The 25,568-nt window shown below is 36.7% G+C and overlaps 1 protein-coding gene across 2 annotated transcripts in view; it reads left to right on the top strand.

The window, feature by feature from the left end:
• LOC127960091 (gamma-aminobutyric acid receptor subunit beta-3-like) overlaps positions 1-25,568 on the top strand; it is a 69,111-nt gene that overhangs the window by 27,578 nt on the left and 15,965 nt on the right. For both annotated transcript variants that reach the window (XM_052559640.1, XM_052559641.1), the window contains 3 exons: positions 16,870-17,090; positions 19,559-19,641; positions 22,111-22,248. In XM_052559640.1, coding sequence (XP_052415600.1) covers positions 16,870-17,090; positions 19,559-19,641; positions 22,111-22,248 — 442 coding nt within the window. The remainder of the gene's footprint in view (positions 1-16,869; positions 17,091-19,558; positions 19,642-22,110; positions 22,249-25,568) is intronic.

Raw genomic sequence — 25,568 nt, 5'->3', positions numbered from 1 at the left:
TCCCAACGATAAGGTTGTCTGTCTCCAGCCGATGTAAGGAAGACCATATCTAGGATTAACCCACGCAAGGCTGCTGGTCCTGACGACGTCCCTGGCTGTGTACTGAAAGAATGTGCTGACAGATATCTTCAACACCTCACTGAGCCATCTAGTCATCCCCACATGTCTCAAATCCACAACACAAAATACCGGTACCAAAGAATGCTGTTCATCAACTTTAGTTCAGCATTCAACACAATAATACCACAAAAGCTCAATAAAAAACTAAACCTGCTCGTCCTTAACAATTCCCTCCGTAATTGGATTCTGGACTTTCTAACAGGAAGACCTCAGCCATTCTATGTCAGCCACACTAAAAACAAGGCTTTGGGGGGAAGTCGTGGCCTAGTGGTTAGAGAGTTTGACTCCTAACCCTAAGGTTGTGGGTTCGAGTCTCGGGCCGGCAATACCACCCACTGCTCCGGGTGTGTGTTTGTTCATTGCTGTGTGTGTGCACTTTAGATGGGTTAAATGCAGAGCACGAATTCTGAGTATGTCACGTCCCTTTATGTGCTCAGCTCACTGCGGATGACACAACGTTGGTAGGTCTCATTAGCAACAGCGATGAAATGCACAACAGAGAAGAAGTGGCACTAACAACCTGTCCCTCAATGTGGAGAAGACAAAAGAGGTTGTGATGGACTCCAGGAGAAACTCAGTAGACCACTGACCATCGACAGCTTGACTGTGGAGAGAGTCAGCAGCACTAAATTCCTCGGTGTGCACATCACAGAGGATCTCACCTGGACTACCAACACCATGTCACTCTCCAAGAAGGCACAACAGTGGCTACACTTTCTCAGCTGGCTGAAAAGAGCAAGTTCCCATCCTCACAACATTCTACAGAGGAACCATTGAGAGCATGCTGACCTGCTGCATCAATGTCTGGTACAGGAGCTGTAGTGCAGATTGTGAACACAGCTGCAAAGATCATTGGTGCACCTCTCCCCTCCATCCTGGACATCTTCCTTACACAATGCTCCAGCAAAGCCAACAGTATCGTGAAGGACCCCACCCATTGCTCCCACAGTCTCTTCCAGCTCCTACCATCAGGAAGATGGTACCGGAACATCACAACCCGCTCCGCCAGACTGCTCAACAGCTTTTTCCCCCAAGCTATGACAGCCCTGAAATCTATTTTGTGCAATTTTCCTCTATGGGCACTAGACACTTTTCAAACACCGCTTTATGTACGTAATCCCACAAAAGACTCAGGAATATGTGTGTTTACATCCTCATGCACTACAAATCATCTTGCACTGTTCCCCAGCCAGCTGCTTGACTTACAGTGTTTCTCTTTGCACATGTACAGTATTATGTGAAGCTTTCGTATAGGCTATATATTTTTATTTTTCAGTCTATGTATAGGTGAAAAAAAGGTATAGGTACAGGTTTATGTGTATAGTTTGTATAGTTTGTATTTTTTAGTTTATGTATAGATAATTATTTATATATAGTATATTTAAATTCAAAATTTGTCAGTAGGTTAGTTGTGTATAGGTATAGTATTATGTGAAGCATTCGTATAGTCTGTATTTTTTAGCTTATGCATAGGTAAACATTATATATAGTACATTTATAGTCAAAATCTGCCAGTAGGTTAGTTGTGTATAGGTTTATACTGTTTAAGTTCATTGTTGTATGTCTGTATTTATGTAGCACCATGGTCCTGTGAGGCACAAGATTTCGTTCCACTGTATGTCCACACATGTAGCGGAATGACAATAAAGCTCAACTTGAACTTGACATATCAACCAGTAATTTAATTTAATTTGCAGCAATGGACAGTAGAAAGTTCAGCTAGTTGTTGGTCCATTACCACCGCGGTGGTAAAAATCTGCCACCGTTACAACCCTAGTATCATAGTTTTCCAGAACAGTATGTATATTCTGCAAATATAGGCTAACAGGGCCACATTACCCAAATATTGCCCCCCTCAGTGGAGTCAGGTGTAGTATTTCTCTTGTCTAATTCACAAAACAGAAAGGAGTAAATGATGCTCAAATATTGACATTTAGACTGTTCAAGCGCAGGTGTAACTAATGTGATGTGTGTAATAGATTGACAGAGCTAATATAGTGACAGAATTGCACAACTGCCTCATCCAACCATGATTAGTCCAACCTGTTAACTCTTGCTATTAGCCAGTGAGTCACAGGAAAACATGTCCTGATTGACTGACATATCCACAGCTTTTCTTACACCCCTGTTGACTGTGACAAGGCCTGATTGTGTGGCGTAGTGTATAAATAGCTGGCTGCCATGGCAATGAGGCTGACTCTTGCAGTGTGTTAGGTGGGCAGGCAGTGTGTGCGCATGTGTGTGTGTTGAACGTTAAATTGTGCTACCTCATTAGCTAGTTTGACGTGCCAGATATGGACATGGAACACATCAGAATGTTAGTTTCTGCATGTGTTAATGAAACCAAGAAGAAGGAAATCAATGGAGTGGATGTTTTTCAAATGTCTTGCCGTCACTTTACATGACAAAAGTAACAGTCCCAGCGGTTCTGTAGTGACATGAATAGACATTACAGGAGAATATGTGCTTTCCCCGCAGCATTCAAGCGCGTAGTCTGAGATAAGTTCTGAGACAAGGCTGTTACACTGAGATGCTTTCCAGATTTTTACCCCAGAGGCTTGTTTTTGCTGTTTTCCTTGGGTTTCCTCTAAACATCTTCACTGGTTTTTACTCAAGCTCTAAAAGAATCACTCTTTACTGTGACAGTTTTGGAAGTTGTGGTCTAATCATATGATACCCTGAAGTTTGTTCTTGAAAGCTACACCAAATGTTTCTGGTGCAGTACAAGTAAGACTATAAGAATTATATATTGATTACCAGAAAAAAAAAAGATATTTTAATATTATTCATATAATATTATAGTATTAGCTGCTAAGACAACATTTCTTCTTTTTATTTTTCTTCTTTTTTTTTCTTTTTTTTTTTGTTTAATAATAATTATTATTAATAATTACTAATTGAAGCTGTACTTGTTAATTGATTTTTTGAGCTGAAAAGTTTCCTAAATCATAGGTGTGGTTATTGTTTAAGGTAAATTAAACTACAGTTGTGTGTTCTTGTTGATGAGTTTGTTTAATGTAAATGACTAAAACATTATACTAAAACACTAAAAAAAAAAAAAAAACTTTAAACCCTGTGGCTCGTAACGATATGATGTGTAAAGACACAAAACGATCGGTCTGTGCATAACTGAACAGTATTTATAGACATTTATACAACCGCAGGGTTTAATTTGATTTTTTTTTTCTGTTTTTTTTTTTTTTTTTCTGTTTTTTTTTTTATTGTATGTTTTAGTCATGATTCCCATTCACGTCCATTATAAGACTGACAGAATGCAACGGTTTGAGTTCAAATTTTTAATTTTTGGGTGAACTAGCCCTTTAAAGTATTTTTTTAATATTTTGGTGCATTAACTTCAATTTCAGTGGAAATGCATTACTGAGAGCACAATCTTTGTTTGCTTGTTTTACCAATAGAGGGACAATTTTTCTTATTTTTTATAGCTGAACTTGTATTGAACCCAGAACATTCCTTTAAAGCAGGTTTATTGTCCTATTCCATCTCCTTACATGCCTGAGTAAAAAAAATATATATTGCAGGATTCTGTAAATGGAAATTTATCACATTATGAACCAAATAGCTTCAGCTTGAAATGTGATCTATGCACTGTCTGATAAGGTCTGCTTTTTAATGTTGTTCTCTTGATGTCAGTGCACGCAGCTGTATTCTGTCTTCAGACCAGAAGTGACAGGGCTGTTAAAGACTAAAAGCTCTCATGTTATCAGTGTCATAAACCCAGTGCCTTGAGTAAAAAGGATTTGCCTTATGTACATTACACTTTACTGTACCAGCGCCTCTCTCTCTCATCTCTTTTAAAATCAGGGGATGGTAATGTCATTACACACACAGAGGCATATTTTCACTCACAGAGTTAAGCTGTAGTGCAGGAATTATGGCATGAAGTATCCCATTCCAAGAGGTCTGTTAGCAAGGTCACTTGGAAAAAGCAAAAAAAAAAAAAAAAAAATGAATTACACAAATACAATACATACATAAAAATATAACACTATCCCATAAAAATGAATTAAATACAATTTGCATCTAACAGACCGTGCTGCTTACACAGCCTCTCCTGAGAAGGGCCCGGCACAGGCAGTTTTAAATTACCCTGTCAAAATGTGCTGTTTGCAAGCAGAATGTTTCTCAGAAATCAAAAGCATTCAGACATAATCAATAAACTGCTGGTGTTCTGTGTTCAGTTAGGAGGATGAATCTCACAAAAACTGTCAAGAGAAGTTCCCAGTCCCAATATTCATATATATTACCCCAAAATGACAATTTGCTTTTAATTTACTCACCCTCAAGATGCAGATAAGGTTGTTTTTAAGTTTTGTTTTTAAATTTAAAGAAGTTTAGCATTACATCACTTGCTCCCCAATGGCTCGTCTGTGGTGAATGGGTGCCCTCTGAGTACAAACAGCTGATAAAAACATCAGTAATCTGCAAGTAATCCACATGACTCCAGTGCAGTAAGTAATGTCATGTGAAGCAAAGAACATTTTGTGATAAAAGTCCATAATATTGATTTCTCCAGTGGAAAAATTTGTCTGAATCAGGGGAATAATATGCAGAGATGAAGCACTGTTTACAAATGAAAACAGTTTTAAACAAATTTGTCTGTAGATTTTGATGTGAGAGGACCATATGGAATTGACTTTTTTTTGCTGATTTCTGATTTAAGTGAAAAATACAGAAATAAAAAAATAAATATGTAATGCGATCTGAGAAAACTTGCGCTGGGATTTTTTCAGGAAATTCTAAAAATACAAATTTTGTTGTCAAAATTTGGGTTTCATTCAATTATTATTCTATAACATCTTGTCTATCATCTTTGAAAATATCTTTGCAAAATTCACTTGTTTAGTGCAGAAGAATTGCGATTTATTGCAGCAAGCAAAAAAAAAAAATACTTTCTCTCAAGTTAAGAGTGCTGCAGAGGTGCTTTCTCTGAACACCACAAAAATAGTTAACCTATCAAAATAAATCAAGTAACATATAATACAGATCTATCAATGCACATTTTCAGCCAGTCCTGTGTAAACTACGAAATACAAAGTTTTATTTATTTATTTATTTATTAATATCATGAGATAGTTGAGCTCAAGAAAGCAATGCAGTCTGAAGCTGCTCACTTAGACGATCTTGCTCATCTCAGTTTGCTCAATCGTGGTGATGTCAGTGCCCTACATTTTTTTATAATGGACTATTTCACATCCAGAGATGAAGGTTTGGATGACAGTCTGTTATATGCACAGGTGCGCTGCGCTCGCTTTTCTAACCACAAGGTAACACTATTCGTGCAATCCATACATACAAGGGGTGTTCAAAAGTTCACAGACTATGCCCATCATGATAAACAATGGAAAACTGTCCTCTGCAGGATAACATTAGTCTATTTGTGTAATGGTGCAGTATAGCGCTCCTGACAGACAGCGATCATTAAGTAGAAGTGAAAGTGTAACCCGTCTGACTTTAAAACCCGCTTTTCTTAAAATTCCATTCTGAAAAATTATAGCTGTAAGCCTACTTCAGATAGTCATAACTTTTGTTATGTTCAAGCTATGGAACAAAATTAAAACAGTTTTGGAAAGGGCTTGAAAAGGTAATTTACCCATGTGTTGGGTTTTCCTAGATCGCATTATATATATTATTTTATATGATTATTGTTTTTGGTTGCTTGGCTGGTTGGTTGTTGTTTTTTTAAGACATTTTAAAGAAACCTGCCACAGAAAAATAAATAAACAATATGTCTATATTCAACTACAGTAATAAAATAAGAATAAGTCCAAATGCAAACAATAACATTTTACGTTACAGTTCAATGTAAAACCATGTGAATAAAGGCGTTTTAATTTTTTATTATAATTTAAAGTGCCTTGGAGTCATTGGTTTTTTGATGAATGTATAAATCCAGCATCCAAAGATTTCAAATAAATCCAAGATTTTGGACTTTATACCACAGCAAAAGATTTTTTATTTATTTTTTTTATCTTAAAGCCTTCATTCATTATTTAATTGTTTTTCTTTGTTTTTTGATGTGAAATGTGACTTAGACATGCTTTCATGAGATTCACAAAGAAAAGACTTCCCCAGATCACTATTATGCATACATACTCTTTCTCTTTCACCATGTGCTTTGAGGGGCAGTCTGGGCCATTAGATGCTTTCCTGACAACATCTGAAGTCAGGGAACATTTTATAAGTACTACTGACTCATAGGACTGAAATTCTCATCTGTGCACAAACACGAATGAAACATATTCAGTGTGATAGTACTGCATGGATACACAGCAGATGATCGCTCTGGCACAATGTGTGTGGCAAGTATATGTGGTTGCCCTGGAAACCAATATCATCTTTAGTCAGGATTTGAAGATGTTTGTGGTACTTACCCAGGTGAAGAGGGAGGTGGGGGTGGCTTTTTGAAATTACCTTTTTTTTATTTTTTTTTTAAAGCATGTGGCCCTGAAAGTGTAATTATACCTACAGAAAAGGTTCCAATCGTACCTGCAGCTTTCTGGTCAAGCATTAAAAAAAAACTGTCAACTGAATCTGTTGATCTTCATGATACAAAGAAGCTTTCAAAAACATGATGGTCCAGCTATGATGATTGCCGGTGATTTCCTTTCATGTAATGCAGCCGTAACCTGACAGTTGAGTTTGGTCAAAGAGCTTTTAAGGGGAAAGCGAGAGAAGGAAAATGCACAGAAAGCAAAGAATGCCCGGAAAGCCTCAGAAATGCACAAGGTATGGGCCCAGAGCTCAGAACGCCTGTGTGGGCGTTCTGCGGAGAGAGAGCGTTGTCAAGGAGACTGGAATTATTAATATATTTAGTCTTTTGTTTGCTCTCGCCCCCTTTATTTTTAGCCTGATAGTCGGCTTTGTGGCCTGTAATTGTTCAATCAGGCATAATATCAGTGTATAGAAGTGTTAACTCTGAACTTTGGTAAGTGCCTATTATCTCCAACTTTAGGATAAATAGGTGTGCTTTGGGAAGCATTTCCTTTCAGTGACTGGTATGTATCATATGACCTGAAGGCAAATGGGGCAGGTTGCGGTCTAAGTACCCTCTAAAATCAGTTTACACTGACCATGAGGTGACATACAGGGGTTCCCCGCTTCAATTATAAATGGAAACGTGTGGTAAGAGGACATCCCACTGTTTAAATCCCCCCAAAATGTCCTGTTGGATACTCTCAGGCTCCTGTTGAAAGTCTTTTTAAGTGTAACAGACGCAGGACGTTCACACACGCAGAATGCACTGCAAAGCCCCTGGGCTTATCCCTGCAGAGCACTAGCAGGCAATGGAGAGGGCAAGCAGCAAGATCACGCTGTGACATCAGCCTCTTTGAACACCATGTTAACTAAAGCCTGTTGAGTTTCAGAGTTCTGGGGATGAGAGCCTCTCTCCGCTCTTAGGAATTCATCCGCTGTTACTAGGAAGTAGTTGTTTTTTTCTGTGCACTTTATAATGGTTGTCTTTCCTTAGTGTTGTTGTTTGCATGGGAGGAAGCACATTGATGTCAGGAGGAAAATCAATATCATATGAAAGGAAACTGGCTCTACGACTTCCCTGAACCTTGAGGTGCCAGATGTAATTTCTGAGCAGTGGATGCAAGAGCCCGACGCTTCTGGAGTCAAAAAGTAATTGGAGGAGGCATTAGGATTTTTTTCCAGTTTCTTTTTAATGATTTGAGCTCCCTGGTGGTTCCCTTAACAATTATTTTAGTGAGAGAGCATTCACTCAAAAATGTGAATTCTTTCATAGTTTAAGCACCATCACATTACATGTTTGAGCAAAATAAGATATTTGAGAAAAATTCTAGTATTTGTCACACACTGAAATTCAATGTTATTTGGACACATTTAACTGAAATGTCTTTAACTCGATTTTGGTATATGAACAGTCAGTAACTACACTGGTTAGGTCTCATGTTAAATGTAAGCTGTATGCACTAAAAGGAACTGACTCATTATTGTCATTTATGAATTGGGCGACACTGTTTGCACTGTATGCTTTTGATTCACTAACAAGAATCAGTCCATAAGAGTCAGAATCCTGGCAGCAGCATTCTGGATGTGCTGCAGCTATCTAATGGTCTTATTGGGAAGGCCAGTGAGGAGACCATTACCGTAGTCCACCCTACTCCCACATAGCAGATGGACTTGGCCTACATATGGCCTTAAGCTAGAACTGCTGGCCTCCTGTCGGCAATGGCATGTACCCCTTCAGCCAGATCTGGGCCATGTGTGGCAATGATGGCACAGTGTGGATTACGGCAAACAATATGAGGGTCGATTGCTGGTGGGAGGAGTGTGGCCCAGATCAGTCTAGTAATCATGTGGCCAAAATCAGGCTTGTGATCAGACAGTATATTATGTGAATCATGATAAACAAGATAAATAAAATATTGCATGATTATGGTTAAATGATCACATAAATTTTAATGAAGTGTAGTATTGTTTAAATGTAAACTTTGAAATGGCAAATCATAACAGAAAGAAAAATATCTTTTCAAAATTAAATGAGTCAACTGCATTAAACTGCACTTAATTGTAATTTTATTACATTTTATATTATTATTCTCATTACAAATAATCTTAGAATTTTTATAGAGAGAGAGAGAGAGAGAGAGAGATCATTTAACCATTATTATGTAATATTTATTTGGTTTACCATGGGGCACATCATTTTATTAGTATGCTGTCATGCACACGCATTAAATAAAATGATCATAAAAGTATTTTATTTTTATTTAAATCCACTGTATCCATGTGATGCTTTACATTTTTCCATCCCGAACGTTGATCTTCCTTCAAAACAGCCGGTAAAAGATTTGCGCGATAATGTGCATCATCACTTCGACACGGCATTAGATCTGGCTTTTGTTCATACAGTGCTCGTTCCGGGTTGAACCCGGCAATGTATGATGTATTTTTGGACTGATGCGACTTATACTTAGGTGCGACTTATATTCCGAAAAATACAGTAATGTACTTTATTGACATAGTTTGTGTGTACTGTACATTACCAAACCATTTAACAAAATGAATAATAGCTATTATAGTAATACATAATGCAATAATATCAAATATTAAGATTCTGTATTGGGTCTGGGCTATATAAGGTTCAGGTGTGGCTCAGATTTGGGGATTCTGGTTTACTTAAAGGGGGGGTGAAATGCTCGTTTTGACTCGATATCCTGTTAATCTTGAGTACATATAGAGTAATACTGCATCCTTCATAAATCCAAAAAGTCTTTAGTTTTATTATATTCATAAGAGAAAGATAGTCTGTACCGATTTTTCCCGGAAAAACACGACCGGCTGGAGGCGTGACGTGTGGGCGGAGCTAAAGAATCACGAGCGCCAGTAGGCTTTTGCGTTGAGAGCGTTTGGAAGCTGTGACATTACCGTGAGGGAAAACCCATCATCCAAAACAAACCATGGCTTACAGTCAGATTCAGCCATTTATTTATGATCCAGAATCAGATCCCAAGGCTGAAACTGAACGAAAGCAGCAGCAGCAACGACTCGCTCCGAGCGGGGCTCGAACCCGGGTCTCCGGCATGGGAGGGGACGCACTAACAAGGAGGCAGAGATATTTGAAGCAGTTTTACTCACCGCCTGTGGTTCCAACACACGATCGTGACCCTTTTTCCTTGGGCTTGCATCATCCTTAAGAAATAAACGATACGCAAATCCGTCGTCAAACTGGGCCTTGTGAACAAGCATCTTGGAAATGCAGGGAACAAACAAAAACACTTGCACAACTCCGTTGATGCTCTGTAAAAATAAACTCCATCCACTGGTCCCTTAATGCTGTTTTTTTAATCTGTGCAGGGTTGTCTTGCCCTGGCAACCAATAACACACTTCTTTTGTGACTTTTCGCGACGCTCTCGCTCTGATCAGTGAATCGCTCTGATCAGTGAAATGTCTGTGCTGCTCAGCCTCGCTGTACGGGAGCGCGCGCTCTTCCGGCAAAAGTGCCTCAGGACCCATATAAGGAAATTCCGCTCCATCTAACGTCACACAGAGCCATACTCGAAAAAAAACTTTCCGAAACTTGTGACAAACCGGAAGGAGTATTTTGGGAACAAAAATACTCCTTCAAACGTACAACTTAATTTTTGAAACTTTGTCCATGTTTAGCATGGGAATCCAACTCTTTAACAGTGTAAAAAACTCAGTATGCATGAAATAGCATTTCACCCCCCCTTTAAGGCTGAGAATTGGAACCAGTAATAAAACCTGTTTTGGCCCAGTTCAGCACTAGGGTGATTAACTGGCTAAGATTCAGGCCGGATATGGCCCATGTGTGGCCCTTGTCTTTAATCCAGTTCTGGGCCACTGTAGGGCTATCATTCTTTGTGGCTTTTGGGCCGAGGAAAAGTGATTGTGTGGCCCGGAGCTGGGCCAGAAAACAATTGCTATGTGGGCTGGTGATAAAGGCATGAACAAGTTTCTCCAAGTCTTGACTGGAAACAAGGTGCTGTACTATTTCTTCCAAAATATTGCTATCAATTGCTTCAAAAACAGACATAGTAACTTCTTTTTTAAATTGCAGTCGATTCTGTCTGACCTCTGCATAACTTGAAGATGTGCCAATCGCCTTTCTGATATTATTGATCTTCTCAGAAAAGAAGGAAGCAAACTCTTTGCATTTGCTGTCGGAGAGCATTTCACTGGAAATCTGACTTGGGGGGTTTGTCAGTCTCTCAACAGTAGCAAAGAGAGTGAGTATTTAAGTTACTGTTCATAAGGTTTGAGAAGAAGGTCTGTCCATCTGTTGCTAGTTCCACATTGAATAAATTGTCTTTATTGATGCTATAGTGAATTTCAAGTTTTGTTATCCGTCACATCTGCTCAGCTTTTCTGCATTGTCTTTTAAATTAAATTAATTTAAATTTAATGTCTTTTCATACTCTGTACTGCACATTTTCTCCAAGGTGATTTTTGTCTCTCGTGAATGCATCTCTTTCTGACAGATCTAGATTCAGTGGTAGCAAAGATCAATATATCATAGAAAATACAGAAGTGATCAGAAAATCCTTAAAAACACACTAGCACAACATCAAAAATGACTTGAGTCTTGAGTGCTCCTGTAAAGTACATCAAAACAGTAGAATTTTGAAATGTTTTTCTGTAAAAAGTTCAATAACTTTTCTATTTTTTTATATATTTTAAAATGTAATTTATTCCTGTGATTTCAAAGCTGAATTTTTTTAATCATTACTCCAGTCCCATGATCCTTCAGAAATCATTCTAATATTCTGATTCGCTGCTCAAAAGAATTTATTTTTAATATGTTGAAAACAACTGAGTATAATTTTTACAGGTTTAATTGATGAATAGAAAGTTCAGAAGAACAACATTTATCTGAAATAGGAATATTTTGTTGCATTATAAATGTCTTTTATCATCACTTTTGATCAATTTAAAGCATCCTTGCTAAATAAAAGTATAATTTCTTTTTAGATAATGTTACAAAAGCTTTTTATAATTTAAGATAAATGCAGATCTTTCTATTCATCAAAGAATCCTGAAAAAAGTGCTCAACTATTTAAATATTGATAATAATAACAATAATAATAATAATAATAATAATAATAATAATAATAATAATAATAATAATAATAATAATAATAATAATAACTGTTTTTTGAACAGTAAATCAGCATATTAGAATGATTTCTAAAGAGATTGAAAACTGGAATAATGATGCTAAAAATGTAGCTTATATCACAGGAATAAATTACATTTGAAAATATATTCAAATAGTAAGCTTTTATTTTAAATAGTAAAAATATTTCACAATATTACTGCTTTTACTGTATCCTGGATCAGATAAATGCAGGCTTGGTAAGCAGACGAGACTTCTTTAAAACATTAAAAGTCTTACTGTTCAAAAACTTTTGACTGGTAGTATGTGTATATTTATATATTTATTGTTATTACTGTCTATCTCACAAATTCAGTACCTTTTAAAATGGATAATTTTCTCTCTGACATATACACTGCACTGAGGAATCTCTCTCACTGCTGTTATTCTGGTATTCCCAGTAGACGTGGCGGTGGTAAGTTGATGTAAATGCTTTCTGACTGGCATGCTGAAAGCTTGTCTTTGTATGAGAGCACACACTCCTCACCCAACTGATGACAGTATCACCTCACCCTTAAGGTGACTCATTTATTGACAGAATTTTTCTTTCCTTGTATATGATTACCCCTTCTCCTCAAATGTTTTCAAATTCAGTATTATGTAGGTTTAAATATGAGGAAAAAAGTGTCATTTCTATGCCATGACTGCCTCCAAATTGTATAGTAGCAATAGTAGTGTAAAATAAAAAATACATTTAATTTATAATAATTTTCTTTTTTTTTTAAAGCCTGGTTCTCATAAATCTTGTGTAAACTGTAACCAATCTGTAAGTAGCAGGAGTAAATCCATGCCACAGTTCTATTGTAAGCTCCCATGTGTTTGATATCAATCCCTACATTAATAGATTGTCACTTTCAGATTTGAAATAATCACTCTCTCTTTGTTTCTCTTGCCTTTCATCTGTTATTTTATCTGTGGGACAGGGAAATTGGTGTATATGTCAGAACATGGTGTCATTTTATCGTAGGGAATCCCTCTCTTGAACCTCTCAGTGGAGAACAACAACAATGATTTACTGAGGAGTCATACCCTCAGATGTAGCAAGCCGCATCCTAAGATTTTTGCCTCTGTTTTTAAGAGTTTTCTTCTTGCAGCTTGAATATACTACTATAATATTTTGACTAGTAATGAATAATTGATGCCTTTGCTTATATTTTCTGTGACCACTGCAGCACAGTTCCCCAGATTATCAAAAGTATCAGATCGCTCAGCTGGCACAACGGCATCTGTTTACTCCATTATTTAACAGACATGAAAGTGACACTGGTTTTCACAGTTTTCAGAGCACTTCTGGCTTCGCTGGTTTGTCTGGATCAGGTTGGGTAATAGTACTGAATCACTGCGCTCACACTCTGAAGACCCAGAGAACTCACCATAACAAGAGCCTCAAGACCTCAAGACCTTGCTGCAGAACATGCTAAAATATGGGAGGCAAAGAGACAGAAAGGCACAGATGAAGAGAATGAGATACATGACTAACAGTCACACTTTGGCATTTAGTCATCTAGTACATTCCTGAATGCTGATACATTAGCCTAGTCCCATGTGAATGAATTAGCCTTTGTACAGAACAGTAGTTTCCTATACATACAGTACATGATGGATCCTGGTGTATTAGATCTCTACATACTTCAGAGTGTAGCCACTAGGTTGTAGCCTGAGGACCAGACAGGCATTCAGAGGATTCTTTTTGCTCAGTCTTAAAACTGCGCTTAAAAAGCAGATATGAACACAGTAAAGGTCAACTGTTTATTGTTTGCTTTATTTTTGGAAAATCTGTCTTGTGAAACCAAGCATCTATTAGTGCAGTAAATAGTGAATTGATGACTGTGTGCTGTAGTTAATGTTTGATTAATGGACTGTGATGAGACAGTACACAATTTTGTATATTAATTCATAACTAAACATTGTGGCTGTGATGGAAATGTCTCTGTGCAGAGATGTTGATAATGATATTGTCTGGAAAATAGTTGCACATGATTTATGTCCTCAGGAAAACACAATTGGCCCCACCCACAGGTATTTGAGATTTGGAGATCCTAAGCATAAAGATTTAGTATGTATATTTGTATAGTTGTGAAAAAGCTACTTTATAGAATAATTAGCAAATATATTCTGCCTAGTTACATAGGCTATTTGGCAAAAGTTGTTTGTTTATTAATTTATTTGAATCCAATAGTTTTATGAACCTTTAATTTTTTTTAAGTGTGTGAAAAGTGTTTATTCAACATGATGATAAAAAAAATTATTATTATAAAAATGATTCTAATATGTTGATTTGAAGCTCAATAAACGTTTAATACTACTGATGTTCTCGTTAATAATGTTCGGGAGGAGCGCGTTAGATACTTAGCCTAATCAACACAGGTGGACCACAATCTAGTAATCAATCCCACAGTATAAATATCGCTGACTTACCTCTATCCATTGACGGTTTATCAGCATCCCTCCTCCACACCATCTCCTCACTTTGAGTGCATTTTATAACTAGACAGGGAAGGGGGGGTACTCTAGGTTCGGGCCATTCCCAAGCTCGGAGCCCTTCCTCGGACAGCACGCCAAATACGCATACCATACCTCAGCTAATTATATGTAAGCGTGAACTCGTGAATCAGTGTTGAAAACAATTATGATTTATTTATTTTATTTTTTTCAGGATTCTTTGATGAATAGAAAGTTCAAAAGAACAGTAATTTTAAATGCACCCTTTCTGAATAAAAGTATTAATTCTGCATCTTGCATTACTTTTCAACCCAAAATTATTATTATTATTTCATCATTTAGTCACACTGTTCCACACTTGTGCGACTTTCTTTCTTCTGTAGAACACACTTAAAAATAGATTTTGGTAAATATTTTTATTTGATGAATATCATATAAAACAGAATAAAAAAAAGTGTTTCTAAAGAAGAAAAGTCATACAGGTTTGTAACAGCATGAGGTTGAGTAAATGATAACAGAATGTTAATCTCTGGGCGAACTATCCCTTTAAAAGTTGGCTATGGATTGTGTTAACTGTACCTAACACTGTCTGGCATATCAAGCATTTTTAATTCTAATTAGTATCTACACTTTTAATGTGTAGGGTATAATGTATTGTGAGAAAGGGTGGCATCCATCAGTGTCATTTATAAAACAAAAGCCTTACAGAAAGTAAAGGGGGGAGAAGGGAGGACAATAAGAAGCAGGAGGAAGGACAGTGGTGCAAAGAATAGAAGCCTGAGAGAGGGGGAATCACAGACATAAGTAATCATAAAGTAGATGTCCCTGTCATTTCATCCCTCTCATCTCGTTAGCTAATGAACTCCACTTACACGCTCTCTTGCACAGCCTCTGCTTTCACAGATCTCCTGGCACACTCTGAAGTCAGCCTCGGGGGCCTAAGCCCGTTCTAACATATGTTTGTAAGTGAATTACTTCTTATTACATCAACAGGTTGTGGACATTGTAGGGGACAGCATCTCAGGTCTTCATTTTACCCATGAGTACCAAATATAGCAGATCAGCAGACACATCTGGATTTCAACCAGGTTCAGCTCTGGCCCAGGGGAAAATAAGATCCATAAATTTCGAGATTTCAGCCCTTTTAAAATCCATTGAGTCTCAGTGATGGCCCAAATATAAGGCCTATCATACCAATGCTTTGGTTTGATTGAATTTCTTTACTGTGAATCGCTGAGGTCATATAGTATATCTCTACGAGCTGATGTCGAGTGGACCACTGAGACTCTGGCGGTGTAATGGAAATCTATAGTTCAGACTGCCTCGTGGAGATGGCCACACAGCATCTTCGTGGCAGACAGGCTTGAAAAATGTAGGCAGAAGGCAGCTTGTTTGCAATCCAACTTTGACGCTTCTATAAATATCACTCAGACAACGGAAAATAAATTTGCTGAAGGCCACAGTCTTTAGATTTCTGTTTCTGACCTTGACAATTTTGACCCTTTAGGGAAAACAGAGCGTGTGTGAGGTCTGATAGGAAATCTAGGGTGAGTCTGAGCGGCATTTTTGAAGTCCTTTCGAGGACACTACAAGAAGGGGACACAACCTGAAGGGTTTTTCCAGAACAAAAGTGAACAGCTGAATACTCACAAAAGGCCCTTTTACAAGGCTGTTAGCTAAGGGCACATGTGATGGTCACTTTGAGGAAGTTTTCTTGTCATTTATGGTCACACGGTCCTGAGTGGATCACATGTGTCCACATTTATTTTTTTATTTTTTTTTGCTTTACCCAGTGCCACATGCATGAAGAGAGAGTGCACAAATCTAAATAAATATGTAAACACAAATATTTGACATTTGAATAAATAAATAAAATGCCATAGTAAAAAAGTAATTTAAAATGCATTTATTTCATGCTAAGTATGGTTCAAATAGCATATTTACTAACATATCGCTCAATACTTACTGATATAATTTTTTTTATTAAACTTTATTTAGACTATTACTTATGCACAATGCACATTTCTTAATATTGAGCCTAAAATCTGTAGTCACTACTGATGAGAATTGTATGATATTTGAATAATATCCCTCTTTAAATTCAAGATATTTAAAGTGTGCTCGAAGTATACTTGTTCCACTTTAGCACAACCAAATATACTTCAGTGTATCTTTAGTCAGACTGTAGCACTACACTACACACAATTAAAGTGCATCAAGTACAAAATTAGTTGCTCCAATTTTGCAGACTTTAAGTGTTTTAGTTTAGTATACCAAAAATACAATTGCAGGGTAATTTTATTAGGTATTGTACATAAATATGTAAATGTATTTATAGTATATTAAGCATGAAATAGATATATTTCAAATACATTGTAGTATATTTATTTTTCACTAGGGTGGATAAATAAAATAAAATAAAATGAGATGGATTAATATGTGCAAGCATAAAAATACAAAAACCACAAATATTGGTTAATTTTTTTTAATATATATATTTATTAAATAAATGTTTTCTCTTTAAAAATAATGAAAATGTATAATGTAAGTATTACGGCTAAATACTGTAGATGTTTTTTGTTGTTGTTGTTTTACCTGACATATTAACTACCAGCCTAATGACTAATATTTTTCTTTTCTACAGGACTACACACTGACCATGTATTTCCAGCAGTACTGGAGGGACAAGCGGCTCGCATATTCTGGGATCCCTCTCAATCTCACTCTTGACAACCGGGTAGCCGACCAGCTTTGGGTTCCTGACACCTATTTCCTAAATGACAAGAAGTCTTTTGTCCATGGTGTCACAGTGAAAAACCGCATGATCCGTCTGCACCCGGATGGCACAGTTCTTTATGGATTAAGGTGAGAACTGATCCCATATCTAGAGCCATCAACCAGTATTGCTTGATTTACATTGTCATTTTTAACTGTTTCATTTTTTATTAAATTTTTGCCTGTTTTTGATGTAATAGATTAGTGATCAAAACACTACAGTACTATGGCAAATAAACATACAAACATCTTAAATTACAAGAAAATACTTTAAATATATACTTTATTATTATTTTTTATGTGATAAATTAATAATGTATTATTATGTAATAACAGTTTAATAAATGGTAAATTCATGTATATTTTTCCTTACAATGGAGATTCTATTTTTATCTGCCTTTCACACAATTTGTTTGTATTTGACATTTCAACTGTGGGAGGAGTCTGATAGTACGCAGCTTCAGTGGATGCACATTGTGAGAGCGTTCCCTATTTTGGTCAGTGCACTCGCCTACTAAATTGCATAATTGTTAATGTGTGCCTTTATCTTGTTAAACTCCTTTAATGTTATCAGACTCTGATCCTAAATGAGCTGCTTTTCTCATTCCCACGTGGAAGACTATGGTTATGCCTTCATACTCTGTATCAGCTGGAGTGCTCTATGAGCCAGTTACTGTAGCCTAATTTAGCCTTTCGTTTTGTTCCAAATGAGATCCTGTGGACTAATGCGACCATATGCTAATGTATGGGTCCTGCTTATAAAGTTTATTGAACCATTTCTGTCTTTTTATTATTTATCTCCTTTTGCTCGAATGGAACATCAGTAATCCATCGAACGTTATTTTACAGTTCATCTAGAGAGTTCCTCTGGTCATATAACACACACTGTAGTTTGACTAAGCGATAGTGAGGATAGAGGGCCTTTATTTGTTTGCCTGAGCTGGACACCATTAAAGAAAGAAGAGCCTGCATATTTATGTTAAGGCATGTGAGTGTGCGCTCATTAAAGCAGCTCTGAAGATGGAATGAAGACACAGAGTTTCCTCTTTAATTTACCCACTCTAGGAAGGAAGGACCACAGTACAACCCACTTCAAATCAGTGTTATATGGTTTGAGCGTGTAATACAAAGACAAAGACAAAAACAATAAATAAAAGACTGCTTTAGTATGTTATTACTTGAATATATAACTGGAGGTAAAAAGTTAACAATTTATTTGAATGCACGATAGGGATATTTTATTTCTTAAATGATCTGTCCAGATTTTTATGTGTAAAGGCACAATCAAATAAATGAAACTCTGAAATTTCACTAGGTAAAAAGGGACATTGTCCATTATCAGTAGTACAGCGATGCATAAACCACAGTTTAATGTGCGGTCACACTACAAAATCAGGTCCATTGATATTGACTGAGCCTGGTTTCTCTCCAGGATTTTTTTTCTCAATTTCTGTCACCAATGGGGTTTTGGTTCCTTGCCACTGTCGCCTTTAGATTGCTTAGTTGGAAACACTAAATTGTCGGCTTGATTGCACTAACGCTATTGGAAGAGAACTGAACTCAATGATGACATCAACTGAGAAATTTGTTTGTAATTGTCCTCTTGCATTATTAATAAACTGCTTTGACACACTCTGTATTGCAAAAAGTACAATATAAACAAAGGTGACTTGACTGGTCAATACAGCGAATCGTTATGAGAAAACCAAAGTTGCGAAATCTATGTAGGTAAATGTTTCACCCCCATGCAAAATTCCCAAATTACGTGGATTCCTATTGAAATGGCTGGATTCTATCTACAAAAATTCATGGAACAAACAGTCAAAGTGACTACATTTAAGCAATGATGTTTAACATTACAGAGCCTGAGACAAAAAAATTAATGCAAGAAATTTGAAACCAATATAACCTACTAATACCCCTTTGTTTGAAAACTCCTGCCATAGTGCACTTTAGTGAGCCACACTTGGTTGTACCCCTGAGTCTGGCCACAGCCCTGCATTCATCCAGATAAGATTAGAAGGATTGAACATGATCTTCCTCTTACGATAAGCTTACTTCAACCAGGAAGAGAAATCAATACCTGGATGGTATCGTTACCTGGATGAGAAACTAAACCATACTTTAATTGTTCATTGATAATGACTCACGAAGAACATTTGTCATCACATTTTAGACTAAGCTCACACTTGTAGAAAAGTGACATGATGAATGGGATGAAATGAGATGTGGGCTTTCCTTGAACTTGTTTGGCCGCTTGCAATACTACTACTCAGTAGCCACTCTTTTGAGGGTAAAAACTGCATTTTCATATATTCAAATCTGTGCTATTTGTTCATGTCCACATCCATATGCATGCTCTGTGCTATATTTGGTTCAAAAGCCTTTTGAAGGGCAGGGGGAGCAATATTTTAATATTCTCCATCTTGCTCATCTTGTTTACAATGAGATACAAAAGTTTTGCCGTGTTGTTTATCAAGTGCAGTACCTGCTGTATGCAAGAATTGTGCCTTTGATTTTTCTGTGACTGACCTGTGTGTGTGTTTCTGTGTTTCTAGAATCACCACCACTGCCGCTTGCATGATGGATCTGAGAAGGTATCCATTAGATGAGCAGAACTGCACTCTGGAGATAGAGAGTTGTAAGTGTTCTCTCCCTCACCCTGCTGCGAAGACCAGCATATATTTCCATGCTGTTTCAAGCTGGTTTATACTGGTCAGTGCTAGTTTGGTGCTTTTCTCACTGGAGAAGCAGCAAAAATAAAATGTCCAGTATTACTGAATAGAATGTGTTATCTTTCTGAAATGCTGCTTAAAATGCTAATAATTATTTATTATGCTTTGACAATTCAACTTAAATATGATATTACCATATCCATTTAGCATATACATTACTGTTTGGGGTCAGTAAGATAAAGATTTAAAAAAAAAAGTAGTCTCTTTGCTCACTAAGGGTGCTTTCACATCTCTAGTTCGATTCATTTGGTTCCGAACCAAGGGCAAACAATTATACACCACACTGATTGCTTTGGTCCGTACCAGTTGAAACGAACCAAAATGCAGTCACATGACAACATCTACATCACTCATTGGCCATGACGTATTTCCTAAACTGCTTTTCGATTGGTCAGAATTTACGTGCGAGAAAATTCCAACATAAGAGGAAAAGCCAGCAAACAACACAGAGACAACACAACTACACGACAACATGACTGCGTGGGCTGGTTTTGTCCCTGGCCATAATCTATTACATTGTTTGTATACACCACAATATGCAACAAATACATTTCTATAATGAAGCGCGGCTGCGGCTTGAAAACAACGTTCTAATGCAGTGCAAACGGCGAGCGGGAATCGCTGGTAACTTTAAGCGGAGGCGTGCATTAATTCTTCTTAACTCTGACATGCTCATGATCATCTGACCAAATTTCTATGAGGCTCCGCACCTCCTCACTACTCCAAGTTTGTCCACGAGCTGCCATGCTAAAGTGCAAACTGTCAACAAACACTTCCTCATCCCATAATGCAAAACGCGTTTAGTCCAAAAATGATCAGTACTTTTTGCAGTTGGGTCTGTTCGAGGTCGGATCACATTCTCACCACAAACGAACCGCTCCAGAGTTTGTTTGAAAGCATACCGAGACCACCTCTTCAAGCAGGTCTCGGTACGCTTGTATGGTCTGATTTTAGTCCGCACCCGAGTGCAATTGCTGCTTTCTCACCTGCCCAATCGAACCGCACCAAAGGGAGAAACGAACTCTGGTACGATTCAACCGAACTAAATGAGGCAGGTGTGAAAGCACCCTAAGCTGCAAAAATACAGTAAAAACAGTAATATTGTGAAATATTTTTACAATTTAAAATGTTTTCCATTTTAATATATTTTGAAATGGAATCTATTCCTGTGATGGTAAAGCTGAAATCCAGTAGCCATTATTCCAGTATTCAGTGTCACATGATCCTTCAGAAATCATTCTGACATGCTGATGTGCTTCTCAAGAAACATTAGTTATTATCATTAATGTTGAAAACACTAGTACTTCCCAATATTTTTAAATTACTTTACTGTCACTTTTGATAAATTTAATGCAATTCAATTTAATTGAATTCCAAGAAAAAAAACGTACTGAACCAAAACAATTCATTGGTAATGCTACTTACATTTAAACCATTTTTTATAGTGATTATGAGGTACCTATTGCTGGATATGTCATCTTGGCAGGCTGATTGTTTTGAACTGAATGCATAATGGAATTTTAGCTTAGCTTGCTAATCAGTTATAGCAGGCTAACTGAATGTGTAAAAAATAAGACATTTTATTGATTTGGCTACATCGAAAAAAAAAACTATATAGTAATGTTTTCAACTCCAAATACCCACAAAACAAAATTTTAATATATTGAAGTCTTGCATGGCACCATGTAGTAAAACAGACAGAAGCAGCATGTTTTGTTTATGCTTATTAACTGTGTTTAAACAATCAACTCGCTGTGGACTGTCACTGTAAATTACATCACTGCTTTAACAGCTAGTTGTAGAGTTTAGTAGTGTAAATATTAAACAAATGAATGACAGTTGATGAATGAATGATTGAATGACAATACAGTTGTCACTACCTGAATTTTTTAGTGGGAACATTTACTTACAGAATATGGTAATCATTCCCCTAAATAACCCAACTTTAATTGTATTAAATGTGCTTGATATGCACACTAATAAACCACCTAGCTCATTATGGTTTACAAACATGGCAATGCCGGTATGAAATAAAGCTGTCTGTGTCACAGTGGGAAATCTGACCCCTAACAGCTCCCCACGCTTGTGCAAAACAGATGCTCATATGCATGATTATGCTAACAATGCACTTGTTCTGACTTTTTTTTTTACTTTTCAGCATATGTTACACACACTAGTTATGGAAAAAAAATGCTATTTCAAGGAAACACATTTATTTAATTGAAAAGAAGGGAAAAGTTACATTTTAATGTATGAAGCACTGTCTGAGCTCAGTAAATCTCCCTCTAAAACATGGTTTGTGATCTGATAATGTACTTTTACCCAGTAATGTGATGTTTACTCTTTGATTAATTTGATTTCTTTTTGTCCTATAGATGGGTACACAACAGATGACATCGAGTTTTACTGGAAGGGAGGAGAAAATGCAGTGACTGGTGTGTCGCGTATCGAGCTCCCACAGTTCTCCATCGTGGACTACAAACTTGTATCCAGAAATGTTGTCTTTTCCACAGGTAAAATAGCAAGACAGGTTAAAACTATAAGCAAGCAATTTGTTTGACTCCTTCATTTGGCCTCATTTATTTAAATTATAATATAATATAATATAACATACTTTATTATAGGAACCAATTCTCGCTATTAACTAGCATGCTTATTATTAACATACTGGCTGTTTATTAGTATTTATAAAGAACATATTGTGTATGACCATATTCTACATCCATAATCCTACCCAATACCTAAACTTAACAACTACCTTACTAACTATTAATAAGCAGCAAATTAGTTTATTGATGCAAATGTCATAATTAATGGTTTGTCAGTAATGATAATTGGACCTTAAAATAAAGTTTGGTATAGTATGATAATATAATATAATATAATATAATATAATATAATATAATATAATATAATATAATATAATATAATATAATATAATATAATATAATATAATATAACCTTAAGGCCCGTTCACACCAAGCATGATAACTATAAAATAATAATAATAATAATAATAATAATAATAATAATAATAATAATAATAATATAGTGCTAAAAATCTTTAATAATTAAAGATTAAAAGATTACATTAAAATATTAAAGAATAGCAGAGTCCACACTACAACTATAACGATAAAGGCACAGAGAAACGATATCTTTGGAATAATTTTCAGAAAGATTTTTTTCCAGCTGATGCATGATACAAATATTGACAGCCAATCAGAATCCAACCTGCTATAAAGAGCTTGAGAATTTAAAGCGGCAGACGCACGTGAATAAACAACGATATTGTTCGCTGGTGTGGATGCTAATATTGTTATCTTTATAGTTATCTTTATTGTGATCATTCTTGGTGTGAACGGGGCTTTAAGCATTACAAAGCTGTACTTTTATATTAAATACAGTAAGTTGATTTGCTTTTGCTTCAAATATTAGATAAAATGTCTACAACGTAACCTGAGTCCAAAAACCCCACAGGAATTTTAGTCCTAAAACAGTCTTGTTTTCTAAAACTTATTTTATTACTTGTGCAAGGCAGGATTTAGCACAATAGTTTGCATCAGGAAAGTCAATGAAGGGGTTCCCAAATCATTTGTTACAGTTCTTGTTACAGAGGCAATAACAATAAAATTGATTAAATACTAAAATAGTAAAATGTGTTGAGAGTGTAATTTGCTAGTCATGTAATTACGCCTGTGATAAAGGCCCTCTCCACACAGACACATTAAGCTGTATACGCATACATTTTGTACCGTATAGGTGTTTATGCGCATAGTCCAACTTTTCTTCTCTGTTTTTAGTGTATCTCTGTGGCAGAATTACAGCGCCACATACTGGTCTGGCATGTATACTACATCGTTTTGTGTCGGTTTTGGGGTTTTGTGTGGAAACTGATATTTCTTGAGAAGGTTGTGGGGGGGGGGGGTGGATAGAGAAAGCTCTGGCTTCATGTGGATGTAGCCCAAGTAAATAGCTTGGGTCTGACATGACTGACATTGTAGCATTTAAAAGCTTTGATCGAGCTGCAGTGTTTGCAAATACAGAAAATGTATTTACAATGCAGAAACGTACTAATTTCTACAGACTTCTACCTTTTTTTGCTAACATTTTCCTGGTCGTCGTGTTTTCTGGCCTCACCCTCATGTACCACTTATTTGAAAAGCTGCCTAATTGGGGCCTGTGCCTCAGATATCTTTCTTCCTCATGGTAGAACAGGCCTGTAATAATGGAGGAGCAATTACCAATCTATTTCCTCAAGCTTCTAAAGAGAAGAGCAGAGATGGAAGGAGGGAGAAAGTGAGAGATGGAGTCAGAGAAGAGCAAAAACAGCCACTTGATACAAATCATCACATATTCATGAGGTAGAAGACCCACTGCATAAATTATTCTCTTCTAAAACTAAGGAATTCATAGAGGCAGCGATGTAATGATTATTCCCCATTCTGAATTAATAGCACATAGAAAGATACTGGCTAACTTTTGCACATAGTGAACAGGATTATGGGAATTGTGAGGTTTTTATTGAGGAGGATGTGACTGTACTGCTGATGCCATGATAAGGTTTTTCTAGAAGAGGAAATTTTTTTAGTCAGAATTCATTGCTATTTTTAATGGCTGTCAGTATAGATTGGACATCTATACTTGGATCCAAATTGTTTGTAGAAGCTTCATCATCACCTACCAGCAGATGCTAACTGGCCCAGGCTAGCCAGCCAAACCTTGACCCCTTGACCAGCCCAACACAGCAACATTAACTCAACCAGTGCTGTGAGTTTAGGGGCGGGGCTATCTGTTTATCTGACCAATAGAAGATGAGAGGAGAGTTATGTAGATGTGTGTCTGTATGTATTTTATATGGTTTGTATGGAAAGGTTTTTGTGAGGTATAAGTAATTAGTCTAAGTATGTGTAGGTATTTAAGTTCATCACGTAAGTTACGCAGAATGTTTTTATAGACTGTGATGTGTGTACAGGTTACATAATGTGTATCTGTAGGTTGTGTTATGTGTGTAGGATGTGTGATTTTGTTCATAGGTTGCGTGCATCTTTGGGTGTGTATGTATATCTAGGCTGAATGCTTGTTAGTTGTTGTTTTTTTCACCTCCATTAATAACTAAGCAGAGATTTCTCATCACATGAGCTGCATGGTTTAGTGTCAGCTCGCTTGTGTACTTTTGCATCCTATTGGTATTATTAGATTAGATTAGATTCAACTTTATTGTCACTGCACATGTAGGTACAAGGCAACGAAATGCAGTTAGCATCTAACCAGAAGTGCAATAAGCAGTAAGTACAGAATAAAGGTCTATAATATGTACAATAACTATACAGGTGAGTATTATGGACATAATTTACAGATATTAAATACTATAAGCACGATATACAGATAGGTGTACTATGAACATACTATACAGGTGGGATATGTAAAAGTGTATGTACACTATAGGCAGAACTATGAACATAATTTACAGTATTGCAATGGACAGTAAAGTGCATAGAAAATATTACAATGTGCAAATGGATTATACAGTGTTCCTGGATGAACAGACAGTAGTGCAAGTAATAACAAGTTACTGTTTTTTGCTTGTTGTGAATAAATAAATAAATCAGAGTATTGAAGAGGGGGAGGAGTCTATGTGTGGTGTGGGGGGTGTTGAGGGGTGTCAGAGGGCAGAGTTCAGCAAGGAGACAGCTTTAGGGAAAAAGCTGTTCCTGAATCTTGTGGTCCTTGTTCGGAGGCTCCTGAAACATCTCCCGGAGGGGAGGAGGTTAAACAGTCCGTGGTCAGGGTGAGAGGAGTCCTTGAGAATGCTGCGAGCTCGACGTAGACA

The sequence above is a fragment of the Carassius gibelio genome, chromosome B6 (assembly GCF_023724105.1).
Source record: "Carassius gibelio isolate Cgi1373 ecotype wild population from Czech Republic chromosome B6, carGib1.2-hapl.c, whole genome shotgun sequence".
Lineage (NCBI taxonomy): Eukaryota > Metazoa > Chordata > Actinopteri > Cypriniformes > Cyprinidae > Carassius > Carassius gibelio.
Note: the sequence above shows the minus strand (reverse complement) of the source record. Positions and strands in the feature narration are given on the sequence as shown.